Source organism: Paramisgurnus dabryanus, chromosome 14, assembly GCF_030506205.2.
Source record: "Paramisgurnus dabryanus chromosome 14, PD_genome_1.1, whole genome shotgun sequence".
NCBI lineage: Eukaryota > Metazoa > Chordata > Actinopteri > Cypriniformes > Cobitidae > Paramisgurnus > Paramisgurnus dabryanus.
In genome coordinates, this window is record NC_133350.1 from 22,714,446 (window position 1) to 22,731,729 (window position 17,284).

The following is a 17,284-nucleotide window of genomic DNA, read 5'->3' on the forward strand; positions in this document are numbered from 1 at the left end:
AAACTGCATTAAAACTGTTATGTGTTGGGGTCCATTAAAGTCCATTAAAATGAGAAAAATCCTAGAATGTTTTCCTCAAAAAACATAATTTCTTCTCGACTTAACAAAGAAAGACATCAACATTTTCTCTATTTTAAATTATCTGGATTTTTTTAAGAAAATTGACTAATCCTTAAAGTCAGGGAGACTACATGTGGGAATATGTTGAATCTGATGGGAAGATTCGTACATCGTCTGTCCATGCTGTAGCTACGAGATCGTGTCATGCACGTACAATGCAGGTGTAATAGAAGTCCTATTTTTAAGCATTATGAAAGGGATTTCCTTTTAAAAGGGATTTTTTTTGTATTCTGAGTAACAGAAGCTGGAAATGCTAATATTGGCCAATTTGTTTTTTGGTAAATGTTAGCCATTAAATGTAGCTCTTAACTTATGCAACTCTTTCAACAATGCAACGTTTGGATCTCTATGGTCCTTTGAATCTCCTAAAACACTTTAAAGTCTTTAAATAGACTGTCTACCGCAGGAAATTCAAACTGTTCTTCTTAAAACAATAAACTGCAATCATACATCCATAAGCCATTGCACACCAAAGCAAAATAGAACAGTGTGACTTTAAGTAAATGTTTACCTTACACAGACAACAGTGCATTGTGTTATCAGTATTACATCCTTAGTAACGTTGTGTTATCCTCTTGAAGCTTGTTTGATCTGAAGTTTGTTTGTTAGAATTATGTGTTTGTTCTTTATAAGCACCTTATCTTGCATAGTTTCCATAGCACCAAAGCAGTGTTATTAGAATAAAGGCCACAGATGAACATCAAATTCCTTGTCTTTGGTTTACAAACACTAAAAACTGCAGAGCCCCAAAACACACGGTTTTTGTAGAGATCATTGTGGCTACATCAGAGGTAAACTTACACAATTTAAATGAATGAATATACAAAGCTGTTCTTCATTTTAACTGCATTTGTATTTGACTTTTTTGATTTGACTCTTGAATTTGGTGCCGTTTGATGTCTAGGAGAAAATGGAACACTGTATATATTTTTAAATAAGCCATAAACACAGTTTTATTTTGTTATTTCTTATAACAAGAACTGTATAGCAAGACAATCATGTTTTTTTTTTTAAATCAATAATAGATATTTCATATATTTGTTGTAAAGTTTGCTAAGGTGTTACTGTAGGAGTGTTGGTTTGTATGTCTGTATGTTTTTGTGTGTGATTGTGCGTATTGTTATTGTCTCTCACAGTTTACATTTTTATTCATTTTATTAAAAAGTGAAAAGAAACTTGGTTTTTTGGAAGTGTGTTGCTTTGTAAATCATTTTTTTTAAGAACATTTAGTCAGTTTAATGTGATTAAATGCAGATTTTTACACTGTTCATCCGGTTCATGATACAACAATAAAAATTCAGCGATGCAGATGTAGATGTCTGCTCAAGCCAGTTTGTGTCTGGTTATTTCATCTGAGCAGGGGACACAAACATTTTTATATACAGCAGTAAAACCAGAACTACCAGATGTTATTTTGAATGTAGTGCAGACTTTGTGGAAGATTTAACCTGTATATCTATATATTTATAATGTAGTCTGAAAATCTGCAGTACAGAGATTTAGCTTTAAAAATATCAATTAATTATTAAATAAAAAAAACAAATTAATAAAATTATTCTATATTTGTTATAATAATTGTTAAATCACTTACATTTATATACATTTCAAAAGCAATAAATTCATTATAATTCATTTTAAATTATATAAATATTTTACTTCACTGATGACCAAATCATTAATATTAATAAAAAAGACAATAATAATTATAAATCATAAACAAAAATATATATTATAATATTTTAAATAATATTTGTAATTAATAAATATGAATGTATATTGTTAAATATTAAATATATGGCGAAACGCAGAACGTCGCAATTTTTAGTTGTCTACGACTTCATGCGCAGAGTAAACGGCCTATGACATCAAAGTACCGAGAGAGCAATTAGAAAGCTATGATTTCGACTAACTCTCGCGGTATTTTGATGTCATAATGATGTCGCTGCATAAACTTAAAACCCGTCTACTTGGGCGTAGTCAGCAGCAATTTGACGCAATTGACAGCCGACCAATCACACCGGTTTGTTAGGGGAGCAAAAACAGAAACAGAAAATGTTACCGGACTGGCGAGTCATCCAGAGGGACTTTCTGTCGTAACAACCATAAATTGTGGCTTGTACATGCATGCGTAGTGTGTGGAGACGTTTGACGGTAGTCAGGAGTTGATGTTTACATTCATCAAAATGGATTGGGACAGTGTTCATACTATTTGCATATTCCTGCTTTTAGCAGAAGGCGCAGTGCATTTAGGAAGTTGCGCATCAGCTGTAAATGGTGGTAAGCGTGCCTTTCTGTTTACTATCTATGTCCTCTTACAGATTATATACGACTACCTATGGTGTATTTAGTGCGTAACCACTCTCTCTAAAAGTTTAGATTTAAAACACTAGTAGTTTCGGTTCTGATGGGGTTGTTACTGTAGCTTACCTTGTGGAAGACTAAAACAGGTTGGTTGAGATGGTTGTGATGTGGAATGTATGTTGGCTATGCTGCTAGTTTGTAACAATTAATACGTCCGTAAAAGAAAACCTAGTCATTTATTATGTTTTAGTTTATGAATCTGGTTAAGCTCAAGTTAGTACTTTACATGTGGTTAAGTTGGTTACTGTTAAATCAGTACATGCAGTTTTATAACAGTACTGAAATATTAAGCCACTTTGGCTCAATGTAGATCACTGCTGATATCTGCCTACTGCAAAATACTATCTCATGTTTCAGTGTAATGTGTGTGTGTGTGTGTGTGTGTGTGTGTGTGTGTGTGTGTGTGTGTGTGTGTGTGTGTGTGTGTGTGTGTGTGTGTGTGTGTGTACATTATGTGTGTGGTTGTGTGGGTTAGGTTTTGCCTAATTTAGAACTAAAATAACCTGAAATTTTAGGCTTTATTTTGAGGACCAGCTAATGGCCCCTACTAAGCAAAGCAGCTTAATAAAAATGTAATGGTTAAGTTTTGGTGTATGGGGGCTTCACACAAACTTTAGTTTTGGTTAAAATATAGTCTATGGAAAGTCCCCTGCATGATTAGAGGAAAAAACTAAACGTGTGAATGAGTCATCTATTTTACAACATCTGAACATATCTCATTCATAATAAAATTAGCAATATTTATATCTATTCTACTTTATCTAAGGAATAATTGAGGACAGGCCATTGAAAATAATGCACACCTAAGGTGGTAAAACGGCACAATGCAAAGCCCAAAGGTCCGAATCAATTATACCGCTTATTACACGATTACCACAGACTTTGCTCAGGTGGTTATTTTAAGACATTTGACAGATAAGATGTGAAACGTTTCTCAACCATTCAGAATAAAGCATTCAACAATTCACACATCTTCTGTAGTTTATTTTTATGTAAAGCTGCTTTGAAACAATGTAATACTGTAAAAAGTGCCATGCAAAAAAAAAATAAACTTGAAACTTTATTTTTCTTATGTTTATTACTATTCCCTCTTGTAAACATAGCAAATCTCTCTCTCTCTCTCTCTCCCCCTCTTTCTCTCTCTCTCTAACATACACATGTGTGGGGTTAAACACACCCTTGTTAAATATATTTTATATAAATAAACAAACTTCAGCAGTGTTCTTCACAGAAATGTTGTTGTTGAATGTTTGTTTTGTTGTGGCTGCAGTGATAGCCCACCCTCCCCGCAGCACTTCTTGACTCAAAAGGGCCTTTGTTTTATGCCTGTGTTGTTTAAAACAAAGTGCAAATCAGAGCACAGAGACTGCTTTGACACCCTGTGAGATATTGTGGAAAATATAACTTTGGCAAGAGTACAATAGCAGTGTTATCGCAGTGTTTTGTAAATGCACTCCAGTGATGCATCAATAAAAACACACTGTGTTATGATCGCATTAGATCATCTGCCTTGAGACATTCGGCATGTCTAAATAAACTGATATGTGCTTTATTAAATGTGAGGTTTTTGGGTTTAAATTTACCCTCCTTCATTGTTGGAACTAAAACTTTATAAAAAAAAAGAATAATAATTACAAAACACTTACGTATCATGCAACATACTGTTAGGTCAATTTCAGAGTCAGATAATACAATCCTTTATATTTACACAGGAGATGACACGTTTACTATCCAGCACAATAGCACTGGGAAGTGCCTCCTGGTCCAGAACGGAGATTTGAAGTTGGGAGAGTGTTCGCCGGTCCAAGACATCTTATGGAAGTGGGGTTCGGGCCACAGGCTGTTCCACATGAAGTCGGCTATGTGTTTGGGTCTGGAGGTGCGTACCAAAACGGTGACCCTGTTTAGCTGCGACTCCGCAGAGATTCTGAAGTGGAAGTGCAACGAGGACAACATCTACACAGAATACCATATGAAGCTGAGCGCGTCACCCGAGGGTAAAGTGACTGCCAAGAGAGACGTACAGGACGCTTGGAAGCGAGGAGGATCCTCGGAGAACATCTGTCAGCAGCCTTACCGAAGTATGACATGTTTAATCATTTTCATACATTTACATGCATAAACCTCTCTTATAGTGACGGTAACTGAAAGATTGTAGCTTTACACTATGTGTAACTGTCCTTGTAATGGCTCGTTTTAGATAAAGAAGTTGGTTAAAAAAGTTGAATGTACTGTTGTGACATGATTAAAGCCTAGGGCTGATAACCGGAAGGCTAAGTGTTACAGTGAATACAGTTGTTTCCTCATTTAACCACAGGCAGCATGCCAAAACTACCTACAACCCATTCGCTTAGAGCCTGATTCATACTGCTCGTAAAAGTCTGTCAAACTGTCATTTTTTTGGCTGACATGAACTTCCAGGATAAGGACATTTTACGTTTTTTTCTCAGTTTGACTGGAAAGTCATGCTTACAAAGTAACAACACAAGATAATGTATTCTCAGTTTTGTATGAGATAATAGCAAGTTAACTAGATATCTATAAAGCTTTGTTTTCAGAGATGTCTGTACTTATAAGGTTTCAACCAGGCATAAATTATGTACACATTTATTGCTATACAACCATAAGTGGAGACTGCAGTATCAGTATTTAAACGTCTAGCTACATGAGATGATACATAAAGATAGTCGATTCAGTTGTAATAATGAATACTTCAGGGATTCAGATGATGAGGGATGCCTAATAATTAGTCTCAACTTATCGTTTGCAGAATAAAAGTTTTGTTTACCTAATATATGTGGGGGTACTGCCCAGTGAGGAAAATAAGTATTTGAACACCCGGCTATTTTGCAAGTTCTCACACTTAGAAATCATGGAGGGGTCTGAAATTGTCATCGTAGGTGCATGTCCACTGTGAGAGACACAATCGAACAAAAAATCAGGAAATCACAATGTATGATTTTTTTTACTATTTATTTGTATGATACAGCTGCAAATAAATATTTGAACACCTGAAAAAATCAATGTTAATATTTGGTACAGTAGCCTTTGTTTGCAATTACAGAGGTCAAACGTTTCCTGTAGTTTTTCACCAGGTTTGCACACACTGCAGGAGGGATTTTGGCCCACTCCTCCACACAGATCTTCTCTAGATCAGTCCGGTTTCTGGCCTGTCGCTAAAGAAACATGGAGTTTGAGCTCCCTCCAAAGATTTTCTATTGGGTTTAGGTCTGGAGACTAGCTAGGCCAAGCCAGAACCTTGATATGCTTCTTACAGAGCCACTCCTTGGTTATCCTGTCTGTGTGGCTATGTCGGGTCATTGTCAGGTTGGAAGACCCAGCCTCGACCCATCTTCAATGCTCTAACTGAGGGAAGGAGGTTGTTCCCCAAAATCTTTCAATACATGGCCCCGGTCATCCTCTCCTTAATACAGTGCAGTCGCCCTGTCCCATGTGCAGAAAAACACCCCCAAAGCATGATGCTACCACCCCCATGCTTCACAGTAGAGATGGTGTTTTTGGGATGGTACTCATCATTCTTCTTCCTCCAAACACGTTTAGTGGAATTATGACCAGAAAGTTCTATTTTGGTCTCATCTGACTACATGAATTTCTCCCATGACTCCTCTGGATCATCCAAATGGTCATTGGCAAACTTAAGACGGGCCTGGACATGTGCTGGTTTAAGCAGGGGAACCTTCCGTGCCATGCATGATTTCAAGCCATGACGTCTTAGTGTATTACCAACAGTAAACCTTGGAAACGGTGCTCCCAGCTTTTTTCAGGTCATTGACCAGCTCCTCCCATGTAGTTCTGGGCTGATTTCTCAGCTTTCTTAGGATCATTGAGACCCCACAAGGTGAGATCTTGCATGGAGCCCCAGTCCGAGGGAGATTGACAGTCATGTTTAGCGACTTCCATTTTCTAATGATTGCTCCAACAGTGGACCTTTTTTCACCAATCTGCTTGGCAATTTCCCTGTAGCCCTTTCCAGCCTTGTGGAGGTGTACAATTTTGTCTCTTGTGTCTTTGGACAGCTCTTTGGTGTTGGCCATGTTAGTAGTTGGATTCTTACTGATTGTATGGGGTGGACAGGTGTCTTTATGCAGCTAACGACCTCAAACAAATACTTAATTCAAATACTTATTTGCAGCTGTATCATACAAATAAATAGTTTAAAAAATTATAATATATTGTGATTTCTGGATTTTATTTAGATTATGTCTCTCACAGTGGACATGCACCTATGATGACAATTTCAAACCCCTCCATGATTTCCAAGTGGGAGAACTTGCAAAATAGCAGGGTGTTCAAATACTTAAAGGGATACTTCACCGATTTAGCATTCAGCTTTGTATCTGTAGAAACACGGCAGTATTACTGAATGACCATGTTTCCCTCCATCATTTCCCCCTGAGAGGAGAGATATCTGCATTTTGGTTCTGCAAAAAAGTCCTCCGATGATGCAAAAATCGTCATATTACATCATCGGAGGACTTTTTTGCAGAACCACAATGCAGATATCTCTCCTCTCAGGGGGAAATGAGGGAGGGAAACATGGTCATTCAGTAATACTGCCGGGTTTCTACAGATACAAAGCTGAATGCTAAATCGGTGAAGTATCCCTTTAATTTCCCTCACTGTATGTGTGTGTATTTATCTTTACATAATTATTATACACACAGCCACACATATTATGCAATCAAAACTTTTATTCTGTAAACTTAGTCGGAAGTTCAAGTTCAAAAGCCATAAAAGAAATAATGATATTAACTGATATTTCATCATTTGCAATGTTTCTAATTGCATGTTTAGTAATTTTGCAACTGTTTACAATGTGTACTATGTCTAAAGAGGTGGAATTTTTTAATTAAAAGTGGAGGTTCTTGCTAAAAAAAGCTTGCATGCATTTGGAGGGTTTTGCAGTGAAAGACTGCTAAAAAAATATTGTAAAATTTTATTAAACTATTACCGAGCCCCTAAGGTGACATTGGAGTAAAACAAATCTAGAGTTTAGTTTCATGTGCTCACGTGAAACTTTCATGTGCTCACGTGAAACCTTCATGTGCAGAATTTTTTTTAAAGTTTAGTTTAGCTTCACGTGAACACTCAAAACGAAACTTTAAAAAAAATTCTGCACATGAAGGTTTCGCGTGAGCACATGAAAGTTTCGCGTGAGCACATTAAAGTTTCACGTGAGCACATGAAACTAAACTTTATTTAATTTTTGCTCCATGTCCCCTTAGGGGCTCCGTAATACCGTAAAGTGACATTTGTGAAAATAAGGCATTTCAGTTTCAGACTAATAACCTTTTATTGCCATTAACGAGAAATGACTGAACCTAAACATATAAAAAATGCTTATTTACAAGAAAATGTCAGACGCACTTTGAGGGTTTGGATCTGAACTCCTCAAATGTAAAGGTGTTTCTCTAATCAGAGTTTGCTTGCTTTGTATATGTAAACGATTTTTTTGTACCTGTTTACAATAGCTACATTTGGCACAGATGTTTGTGGGCTTGTGTTTCTGGTTTGAGTTTATATGCTGCAAGATCTTAGAGCAAGTGCATGTGAGGATATTGTGGTTACACTGCAACACAGACTGTTTGAAAGTACGTTTTTCAGATTATCCTTTTCATCTGTTTTCTGTTGCAGTACCCTGCAGGAAGATTTTTTCCTAGGAAATCTATTTATTCTTTTTTGTGACTATAACCATAAAGTTTATGGGAAACTCAACCTGTGTCATTCAGTTCATGACACAGCGATTGTTCCATATCTGCTAGTAATCAGCTAAGCATTTCTTTTGTCTGTATTTATCATTTGATGCTTTATTCAAAGTGAAAAGGCACATTCTCTTATGCCAAACATGTTATATAATTGTTTTCAGGTATTGCAAATGCAATGCAAAGCTGTTCATAGTCAAAATACAATAGCCTATTCTGTTAATGCTGTGTACAAATTACTTTTATTTTGAAAGTAATCACCAAACCAAAGCTCTCACAACAAAACTATGCGGGTAATTCTCACGAAAACTTGGTTTTAAAAATGTCAAGCATGAAAATGTAAAAATTGCTTAAATTTACTTTTTTCCCACCAGACATTGAAAAACAATGTCTGGAGTAAATGGGAACATTAATTTAAACACTTTTACTTATCATTTAACACTTTTTGTAACATAATTTTAAAAATTTGTCCTAAAAAATCTCATTACCGCAACAGTCAGAAAACATCAACACTGACATATTTTCAAAATGACATGACAAACCTGAAAGAACATAATTTGGAGATTCTGCACATGCATTTAAAATCAAAGTATTATGCTTCTATTAATTAAATTAACATTTAATAAGCATCTGTTGCGGTAATGATAATCAAAATGTCGTGTAAGCATTCTGACAAGACAATATTTCAAATTAACTGTAAAAAAAATGATCTTACCTGGTAGCCATCTTGAAGTAACTGGTCCATGTGCTTGGTCACTCAAAATCAAACTTTATTAAAATTCTGTATGTGCGCTTAAACTGTTCTCAAAAAGTGTTGCGGAGGATGAGAACATCAGGCATGGACACATCATTTTCCTAATTTTTCTTCATTATTATTATACATGAATATTCAGTATATATTTTTTTCTGTCATCTAAAGTAGTCTAGCAAAACATCCATTTATTTTTTTTTCTAAATATTTTTGTGTTAATTTGATAAAATTACAACATAACGCATGTTCAAACCACTGATCTATATAAATGACTGGATTGCGCATGACGTCACACTTGTGAAGCCACCGCGCCGCCATGTTGGTATACCCAAACGATCTTTTAAATCAATGGACGTTATCAGATTTTAATGATAAAACATCACTTTACTCGTCTTCGTTTTTATATGTGAACTTACCCTGTACATTATTACAACACAAACATCCAAAGAATGTAAATAGTTATTTACTAAAAGTTGTACATTTTGCGTTTTAATCAGTTATTATACATTCATCTTTATTACAGTATCAGATCAGCAGACAGACCGCAGCATATTTAGTATTAATGACAATAAACGTGCTCATTCTGAAATCTAAATAAATAATCATGCTTTGTACCGTATGTGCATGCAATAATTTGCTAGTTTTGTAATTATGTTATCTAAACTTACAAGTTACCTAAACTTATTTAGAGAAATAACGCTGATCGTCACAGTGTAGCTGAATGTCAAAAAAAACTTTATTTATACCCGTGTCATTAACAAATGCAACAGACACACTCACCTTAACGTTTTTTATAAATCCATTATCCTGCCCGATTAAAACATAAACATTGCAAATAACATCAGAATTAACAAATAATTAACGTACACATATCCTAAAAATTAACCTTGTGTAACTGATACGCTGTAAAGGGGGTACATTTTGATCATGATTTTGAATGGAAGTCAATGACGCTCTCTGCCTATTGGGTATACCAAGATGGCGGCTCGAACTCTGCGTTGGCTTCACCTCACGCAGTTACGTCAAGCGTTCTATGCGCAATCCACTCATTTATATAGATCAGTGGTTCAAACACAGCCGGACACATTGCGGTAATGAGAATTTCAGCAAAAATGAGATAAAATTGACAAATTATAAATTCTTATGTTGAAATCACACATTGTGCAAGGTAGAACACAGTATGGTGTTAATTCTGATGCTTTTTAATATTACTATATTACACATTTTATAGCTAAAATCATTAGTGCCGTGGTGTTTCAATGGTTTCGTGAGAATCACCCATGCAGTAGTAAGTGATGATATTAACATTTTTTAGAGGAAGAAATAAAGATAGAGATAGACAGATAGAGGCAAACGTGGTTGAGTAATCTCATGTTACTTCCCAAAGTAAATATCCTTCTATTTAAACTCCAACCCATATTTTCAACCAATTAAATAAACATGCGCCTATACTGTAATCTAAGCCTACTTTAATATTGTTTTATTTCCATATCATTCACTGTAAGCTTATCACTTGCTTTTAATGGGATACTCCAGCCAAATTTCAAAATTACCCTTTGATTTACTCTGAGATATATATGTCCATTAGTTTCAAGTCAGAAGTCGTTCCCTGATCGCTGTTTTCTACCATTATAAAGCTTAGAAGGACATTTACCAAAATAACTCCTAATGTATTTGTTTGAAAGATAATGGACACATGTATCTCGGATCGCTTGAGGGTGAGTAAATCATGGGGTAATTTTGATATTTGGCTGGAGTATCCCTTTGAGGATGCTCTCAGATGCCACTTAGCAGAAGACCACTTTACGATTTTAGTCATGATTTAGATTTTGAGAATCCTAAAAGATTTCTATGATCGCTTTGACATTTTCGCCAACAGCTGACATATGTCATGTGAATACATTACTTAACTTAATGTTCCTCTATTTTGCAGAAATGCACACAAGTGGGGGAAATTCAAACGGTGCACCCTGTGAGTTTCCCTTTCTCTACAATGGGACCTGGTACCACAGCTGTCTGCCTGGCACCGATGAACCAGCACTAGAATGGTGCTCCACCACAGCAAACTTTGATCAAGAGCAGAAGTGGGGAAATTGTTTGAAATATGGTAAGGATTACATTTCCAACACCTCCTGGGGTTTTCCACAGAAAAGTTGGAACGGTTAAAGTTCATTTAGACATATACTGTAAACATTTGACTCATTTTACAAAACACTTAGTTGCTTACTAAAAGATTTCATTACAGTCAAACATAATTAACACAGAAAAGATAAAGGCATGTTGGTCTAAATACTAACACATGTATCAGATGTTATTTTGTCGTGTGATGTTTGTGAAGTTCAGTGATTTCATTTTACTGAAATGCACAAAACAGTAAGGGCCTGACATGTGCAACAAATAAAAATTAAATAATTATAAAATTAAAATGTCATAACATTTTTATTTGTAGAGCTTAGAGACACTAAAACTGAAGTTTTGTGGCTTGTCGTCCATGTATATTTGCTTTGGCCACGTCAATAATGTTGACAAAATTAGCCTTTATAAAAAATTCATTTGCATATAAAAAAATACTCTTTTAATTTACACATCCTAATGCCATCCTTCTGCCAAACAAACACAATCAGAGATATAATAAATAAAATCCTGGCTCTTCCTAGCTTTATATGGCACTGAATAGTGTCTGAGATTTGAACTCCAAAAATTAAATCCAACAATTTTACAAGTAATCCATGTGTCTAGTGGGATAATATATGCGATTGTGAGAGCACATTGGTCTTATTGGTCTCACTGGTTCTGTTGTGTTATGTTGTGAAATAGGCATATGACAACTACTCAGGAGACTAGCAAATTATGAAATAATTTTAACAATGTGGTGAACTATTCAATTAACAACGTTGTAAACGATTAATCAAATAATGTTTAAATTAGTTTTTCTCGTAAACTGTAAACTATAACTTGCTCTTCCACTCATACTACTTCTCTTCTTTTCTGTCAACAAATGCAAGCTACGCACCTGTTAAGCAAACAGTCCCACAAGTTTTAACTTCTGCCCCCCCCACCTGTCCTTTTTTCATGCATTTAAAGGGGACATGTCATGAAAATAACTTTTCCGTGTTTAAGTGCTATAATTGTTTCCCCAGTGATTCTATCAACCTAGAAAATGTGAAAAAAAACAACCCAGTAACTTCTCTGTTGTAAACCATTCTCTGCGAGCATTTAAAAAAATAGGTCATTGAAATTTGACTCCTCTTGTATTGTCAAAAGGGGATCTTATTATAATAATTCTGCACTATCCAACCATAGCACTGCCATTTAGTGCAGAGAGAGAGAAAGTAAATGGGTTTCAATTTCAACAAACCACCGTAATGAAGATCAGTGTTTGAATTTCATCAGCTCATTTGCTTTTAGGACACACCCAAAAAACAGCACCTTTTTGCTCACATCTACAAAGTGGCAATTTTAACATGCTATAATAAATTATCTATATGGTTATCTAAAGATTTATTTTGCATCTTTAAAAAGTCTTGTGATATGTCCCCTTAAACCAGCAGAACAACATACAGTAAAGTAACTAGTTAAACCAACAAGATTCTTTTGCTAATCAACTTCCTTAGAAATGCCTTCACCTGCTGTTTTAGGGTGTTGGTCAATTAATAGAGGTTTGTCTTAGCCATGCAAATGTCATGTGTTCGATCTCATTAAACACGTATGCTAAAAAAAAAAATAGAATGAATTGTAAGTCACCTTGGATAAAAGTTTCTGCCAAATGCATAAATGTACTGTATTATATCTCATGCTTTTTAAAGTTGGCCTTTTCAACAGGCCAAAAAAGTTTATGGGGTGCGGTATTAAAATAAAACTTGGTTATTTCAGTAGTGCTTCTCTAGCAAACAGTTTAAACTGTTTCGAACTTGAAGCATTCTGTAAAGTTCAGTGACCTCAGTGAAATATGCAATCCGGTTGTTAAGTCTGACATCATGCGTTACTTCCGGGTCCAACCGCTCACAGATGTCAAAGAGAAATAACAAAAAATCACGGCTATAAAACACTCATATTATTATGAAAAACTACCAAAAACACTTAATCCTAATTTTTATCTCCATAACAAAATCTGAGATGACTAGAAATGGATTTATGGACGTGGATTTTTTTGTGAATTATTAATATACTGCCTTCTTTGATTCTGGGATCCTAAGACTGCAGTTTACACATGAGTTTATAAAATGTTGGCTTAAAAAGCGTGCTATGAATAAACAGTGTTCATTTTCGGCTGTTTAAATAATATCCTCTATTGAAATGAGTGGAGCTTTGAGCGGAAACAGTGTTCCTTACGTCTTCACTTAACAACCGGAAATATGCTACCACTTTAAATTTTACTATCGTAAAATTGTAGTAACCATTGGTTTTTGCCATATTGATTAACATTTTATTACAACCCCAAATCAGAAAAGTTGGGACACTGTAAGGTAAAAAGGGAATGGAATAATTTACAATTCTCATAAACTGATATTTTATTCACATTAGAATATAAATAACATATCAAATGTAGAAAGTGAGACATTTTGAAATGTCATGCCAAATATTGGCTCATTTTGTATTTCATGAGAACTACACATTCCAAAAAAAGTAGGAATAGGTAGCAATAAGAGGCCGGAAAATTTAAATGTACATATAAAGGAACAGCTGGAGGAGGACCAATGTTTAGGAATAGGAATGTTGTCCCATTCTTGTCTAAAACAGGCTTCTAGTTGCTCAACTGTCTTAGGTCTTCTTTGTCGCATCTTCCTCTTTATGATGTGCTGAATGTTTTCTGTGGGTGACAGATCTGGACTGCACGCTGGCCATTTCAGTACTCAGGTCTTTCTTCTACACAGTCTTGACATTGTAATTGATGCAGTATGTGGTCTGGCATTGTCATGTTGGAAAATGCAAGGTTTTTCCTGAAAGAGACGACGTCTGAATGGGAGCATATGTTGCTTTAAAACTTGGATAAACCTTTCAGCATTGATGGTGCCTTTCCAGATGTGTAAGCTGACCATGCCAAACCCACTCATGCAACCCCAAACCATCAGAGATGCAGGTTTCTGAAATGAGCGCTAATAACAACTTGGGATGTCCTCGCCTCTTTAGTCCGGATGAAATGGCATCCCAGTTTTTCAAAAAGAACTCCACATTTTGATTCGTTGGACCACAGAACAGTTTTCCACTTTGCCAAATTCCATTTTAAATGAGCCTAGGCCCAGAGAAAACGCCTGCGCTTCTGGGTCATGTTTAGATATGGCTTCTTGTTTGACCTATAGAATTGGTGATTCTCTGCCCATCTTGACTTCTGACAGACACTGCCACTCTGACAGGCTTTTTTATACCCAATCATGCTGCCAATTGACCTAATAAGTTGCAAATTAGTCCTTAAGCTTTTCCTTATATGTACATTTAACTTTTCCGGCCTCTTATTGCTACCTGTCCCAACTTTTTTGGAATGTGTAGCTCTCATAAAAATCCAAAATGAGCCAATATTTGGCATTACATTTCAAAATGTCTCACTTTCAACATTTGATATGTTAATTATATTCTTTTGTGAATAAAATATAAGTTTATAAGATTAGTAAGTTATTCTATTCCTTTATTACTCACACTTTCTACAGTATCCCAACTTTTTCTGATTTGGGGTTGTACCACGGTCCATGGTTTTACCATTATCATGCATAAATATGGTTAGAAACTGGACTAATAGTAACTGTATTACCATGTGTCATTCAAAGCCAGTCCAGAAACAATGAAATAAAGCACATTATTAACCTCTCCACTTCCTTTTCTTTCATGCAGTGAAAGGTTGTAATATTTTATGGGAAAAAGCCCCCGGGAATGGAAGTTGCTACCAGGTGGTGTCCACCGCGGTGGTGTCCTGGCATGAGGCACGGGACGCCTGTCGCAGTCAAGGTGGTGACCTGCTCAGCATCTCCAGCCCTCAAGAGCTTGAGTTCTGTAAGAGTAATTTCACATCTCCTTGGGCAACTACATTTCCATTAATTGTAATATGCACTGAAGATCTTAACACAACATTAAGTCATTAATCAGTGCAGCAGTTTTCCACACATACATCATTTTTCACCTATTTTTTGTCCTTACATGCTTGGATTGTAAATTTAGCTATTGCAATATTTATAGACTCTCACATTCATTATCTGTACTAATGAACTGCTGAATGCTATCAGATGTTCACATTGAACTCAAACATAAAAAGTTGTTCTCTTTGTCCCTACAGTTCAAGTTCGGAAAGATTTGCCAAGCAAACTGTGGATCGGATTAAACCACCTGGACTGGATGCAGGGGTGGCAGTGGTCTGATGGATCTGCTTTGTCTTTTGCCCCATGGGAAACAGGTGATTTCAGTTTGACTAAACATCTTAAAATGGAGACACAATATTTATCTTTACTAACGTTTATGGCTTTTATTCACATAAATGTTGTGATTGGTCTCTGTGTACTACTGGTATAATCTACATTGCCGTTTATCAAGCTTTGTCAAGTTGCTTAATACAAAAACAAGTGATGATATGGGCATTTTTAATGTACTGTTGGGGTTTAGTGCCTATGTTTTTTGTATTCCAGCATAATTTTCAGTCATTTCTATGTTGGACTGGGTCGGAGTATCAAACTTTAATTTCAAAGGAGCAAAGAAAATCCTGTTTTCCATTATATGTCTGGTTTTACACTTTACTGTACCACCCCCCTTTTGCATCCTACATCTGTGGCCGCCCGGTTGCATAAATATAGCCATGAAGTTAAGACTGTGTCTTAAAGGGACACTCCACTTTTTTTGAAAATATGCTCATTTTCCAGCTCCCCTACAATTAAATATTTGATTCTTACCATTTTGGGATCCATTCAGCTGATCTCCGGGTCTGGCGCTAGCACTTTTAGCATAGCTTAGCACAATCCATTGAATCTGATTAGACCATTAGCATCGCGCTAAAAAATAACCAAAGAGTTTCGATATTTTTCGTATTTAAAACCTGACTCTTTTGTAGTTACATTGTGTACTAAGATCGATGTTACATGTTACATCAGCAAAGTCCTTGATTATTACACATAGCCAGAGAGTACAGTCATAGCCATATCTGCCTAGAAAATCGCAACTTTTCATTTTCTGTCGGTCTTAGTACATGATGTTACTACAGAAGAGTCAAGTTTTAAATAGGAAAAATGTTGAAACTCTTTGGTTATTTAGTTTTGACTGATCAGAGAGGTTATTTGCTGCACCATTGACAATGGCATTACTGTCACAGTTAATGTGACATCATCTATGTGTATAGGCATGCAGGCATAGTTGTTTTGGTAGAATAACAAGCAAATGCTTTGAATGGTGTCTTTATGCGGCAGACACAGGATCCCGCTCTGTTTCGGAGGCGAGGGATGACAGCATTGTTTCTAACTAACTGTCAGCTGAGATGATGTGGGTGGTTTGCCTCTTATAACCCCATGCATGTGGATCAGTTTAATGTCTATATTAATGCTTTTTATGTAAATGTTTTGCACACAGTTACTCCAAAAAATTACAGTAGTAATGTATTTAAAATAATAATTCACATTTTTAATTTTAATGTATTTAATTTCATAATAATAAATAAAAGATCGTACATAACATTACCTGTTGTAGTAAAGCTTGATTTGACAAAAGCTAACAAACTTGTTTTTTGGTTCTTTGTCGGATCACTGTGGCATCCCTGTTATCATTTGTTCAGCCTTTATTTCCTTTATTCAATTGAATTATTTATTATTAATTCAAAAGAATTTATTATTGTCAAATCCAACGAATACGCTAGTTGCATTTAAAACATACAGAAATTGACGTTTTCAATATATATTGGGGTGATTTTTTCGGACAGGGCTTATCCTAGTCCCAGACTTCAACACATGTTTGAGCTCTTTTAATTTTAAAACAACTTGCATTGACATATCTTAACATGTATCAGTGCATTGTTTTGGACACCAGTATTATTTTATAAGGTATGTTTGTAAGAACTACTTAAATGTCCTAATATAACTAAAGCCTAGCCCTGGATTAACCTTATCCCATTCCGGGAAACTGACCCATGAAGAGCTTAGATGCAGTGTGTCTCATGTTTTTTTGTAATTTTGCATTTTATATTAGCATGGATATTGCCAAAAAACAGTATTTCTGAATGACCTGAGCACATGATAAACTGTATTTTGAACTGAATTTATTATACGTGCTGAGAGCATTTGGTTAATATCATTATCTCTGTTATATTGACAGAGGTGGCGTTTAGCGCTTTTGCATCTAAACTCCTCATTCAGGATGATCA

At 35.6% G+C, this 17,284-nt stretch overlaps 1 protein-coding gene across 2 annotated transcripts in view; it reads left to right on the forward strand.

Annotated features, from left to right (window-relative positions):
* Nucleotides 1–2,152: 2,152 nt before the first annotated feature.
* ly75 (lymphocyte antigen 75) overlaps nt 2,153–17,284 on the forward strand; it is a 39,835-nt gene continuing 24,703 nt past the window's right edge. For both annotated transcript variants that reach the window (XM_065241602.1, XM_065241603.1), the window contains exons 1-5: nt 2,153–2,397; nt 4,194–4,562; nt 10,889–11,062; nt 14,782–14,940; nt 15,221–15,337. In XM_065241602.1, coding sequence (XP_065097674.1) covers nt 2,286–2,397; nt 4,194–4,562; nt 10,889–11,062; nt 14,782–14,940; nt 15,221–15,337 — 931 coding nt within the window. In that variant the 5' untranslated portion in view covers nt 2,153–2,285. The remainder of the gene's footprint in view (nt 2,398–4,193; nt 4,563–10,888; nt 11,063–14,781; nt 14,941–15,220; nt 15,338–17,284) is intronic.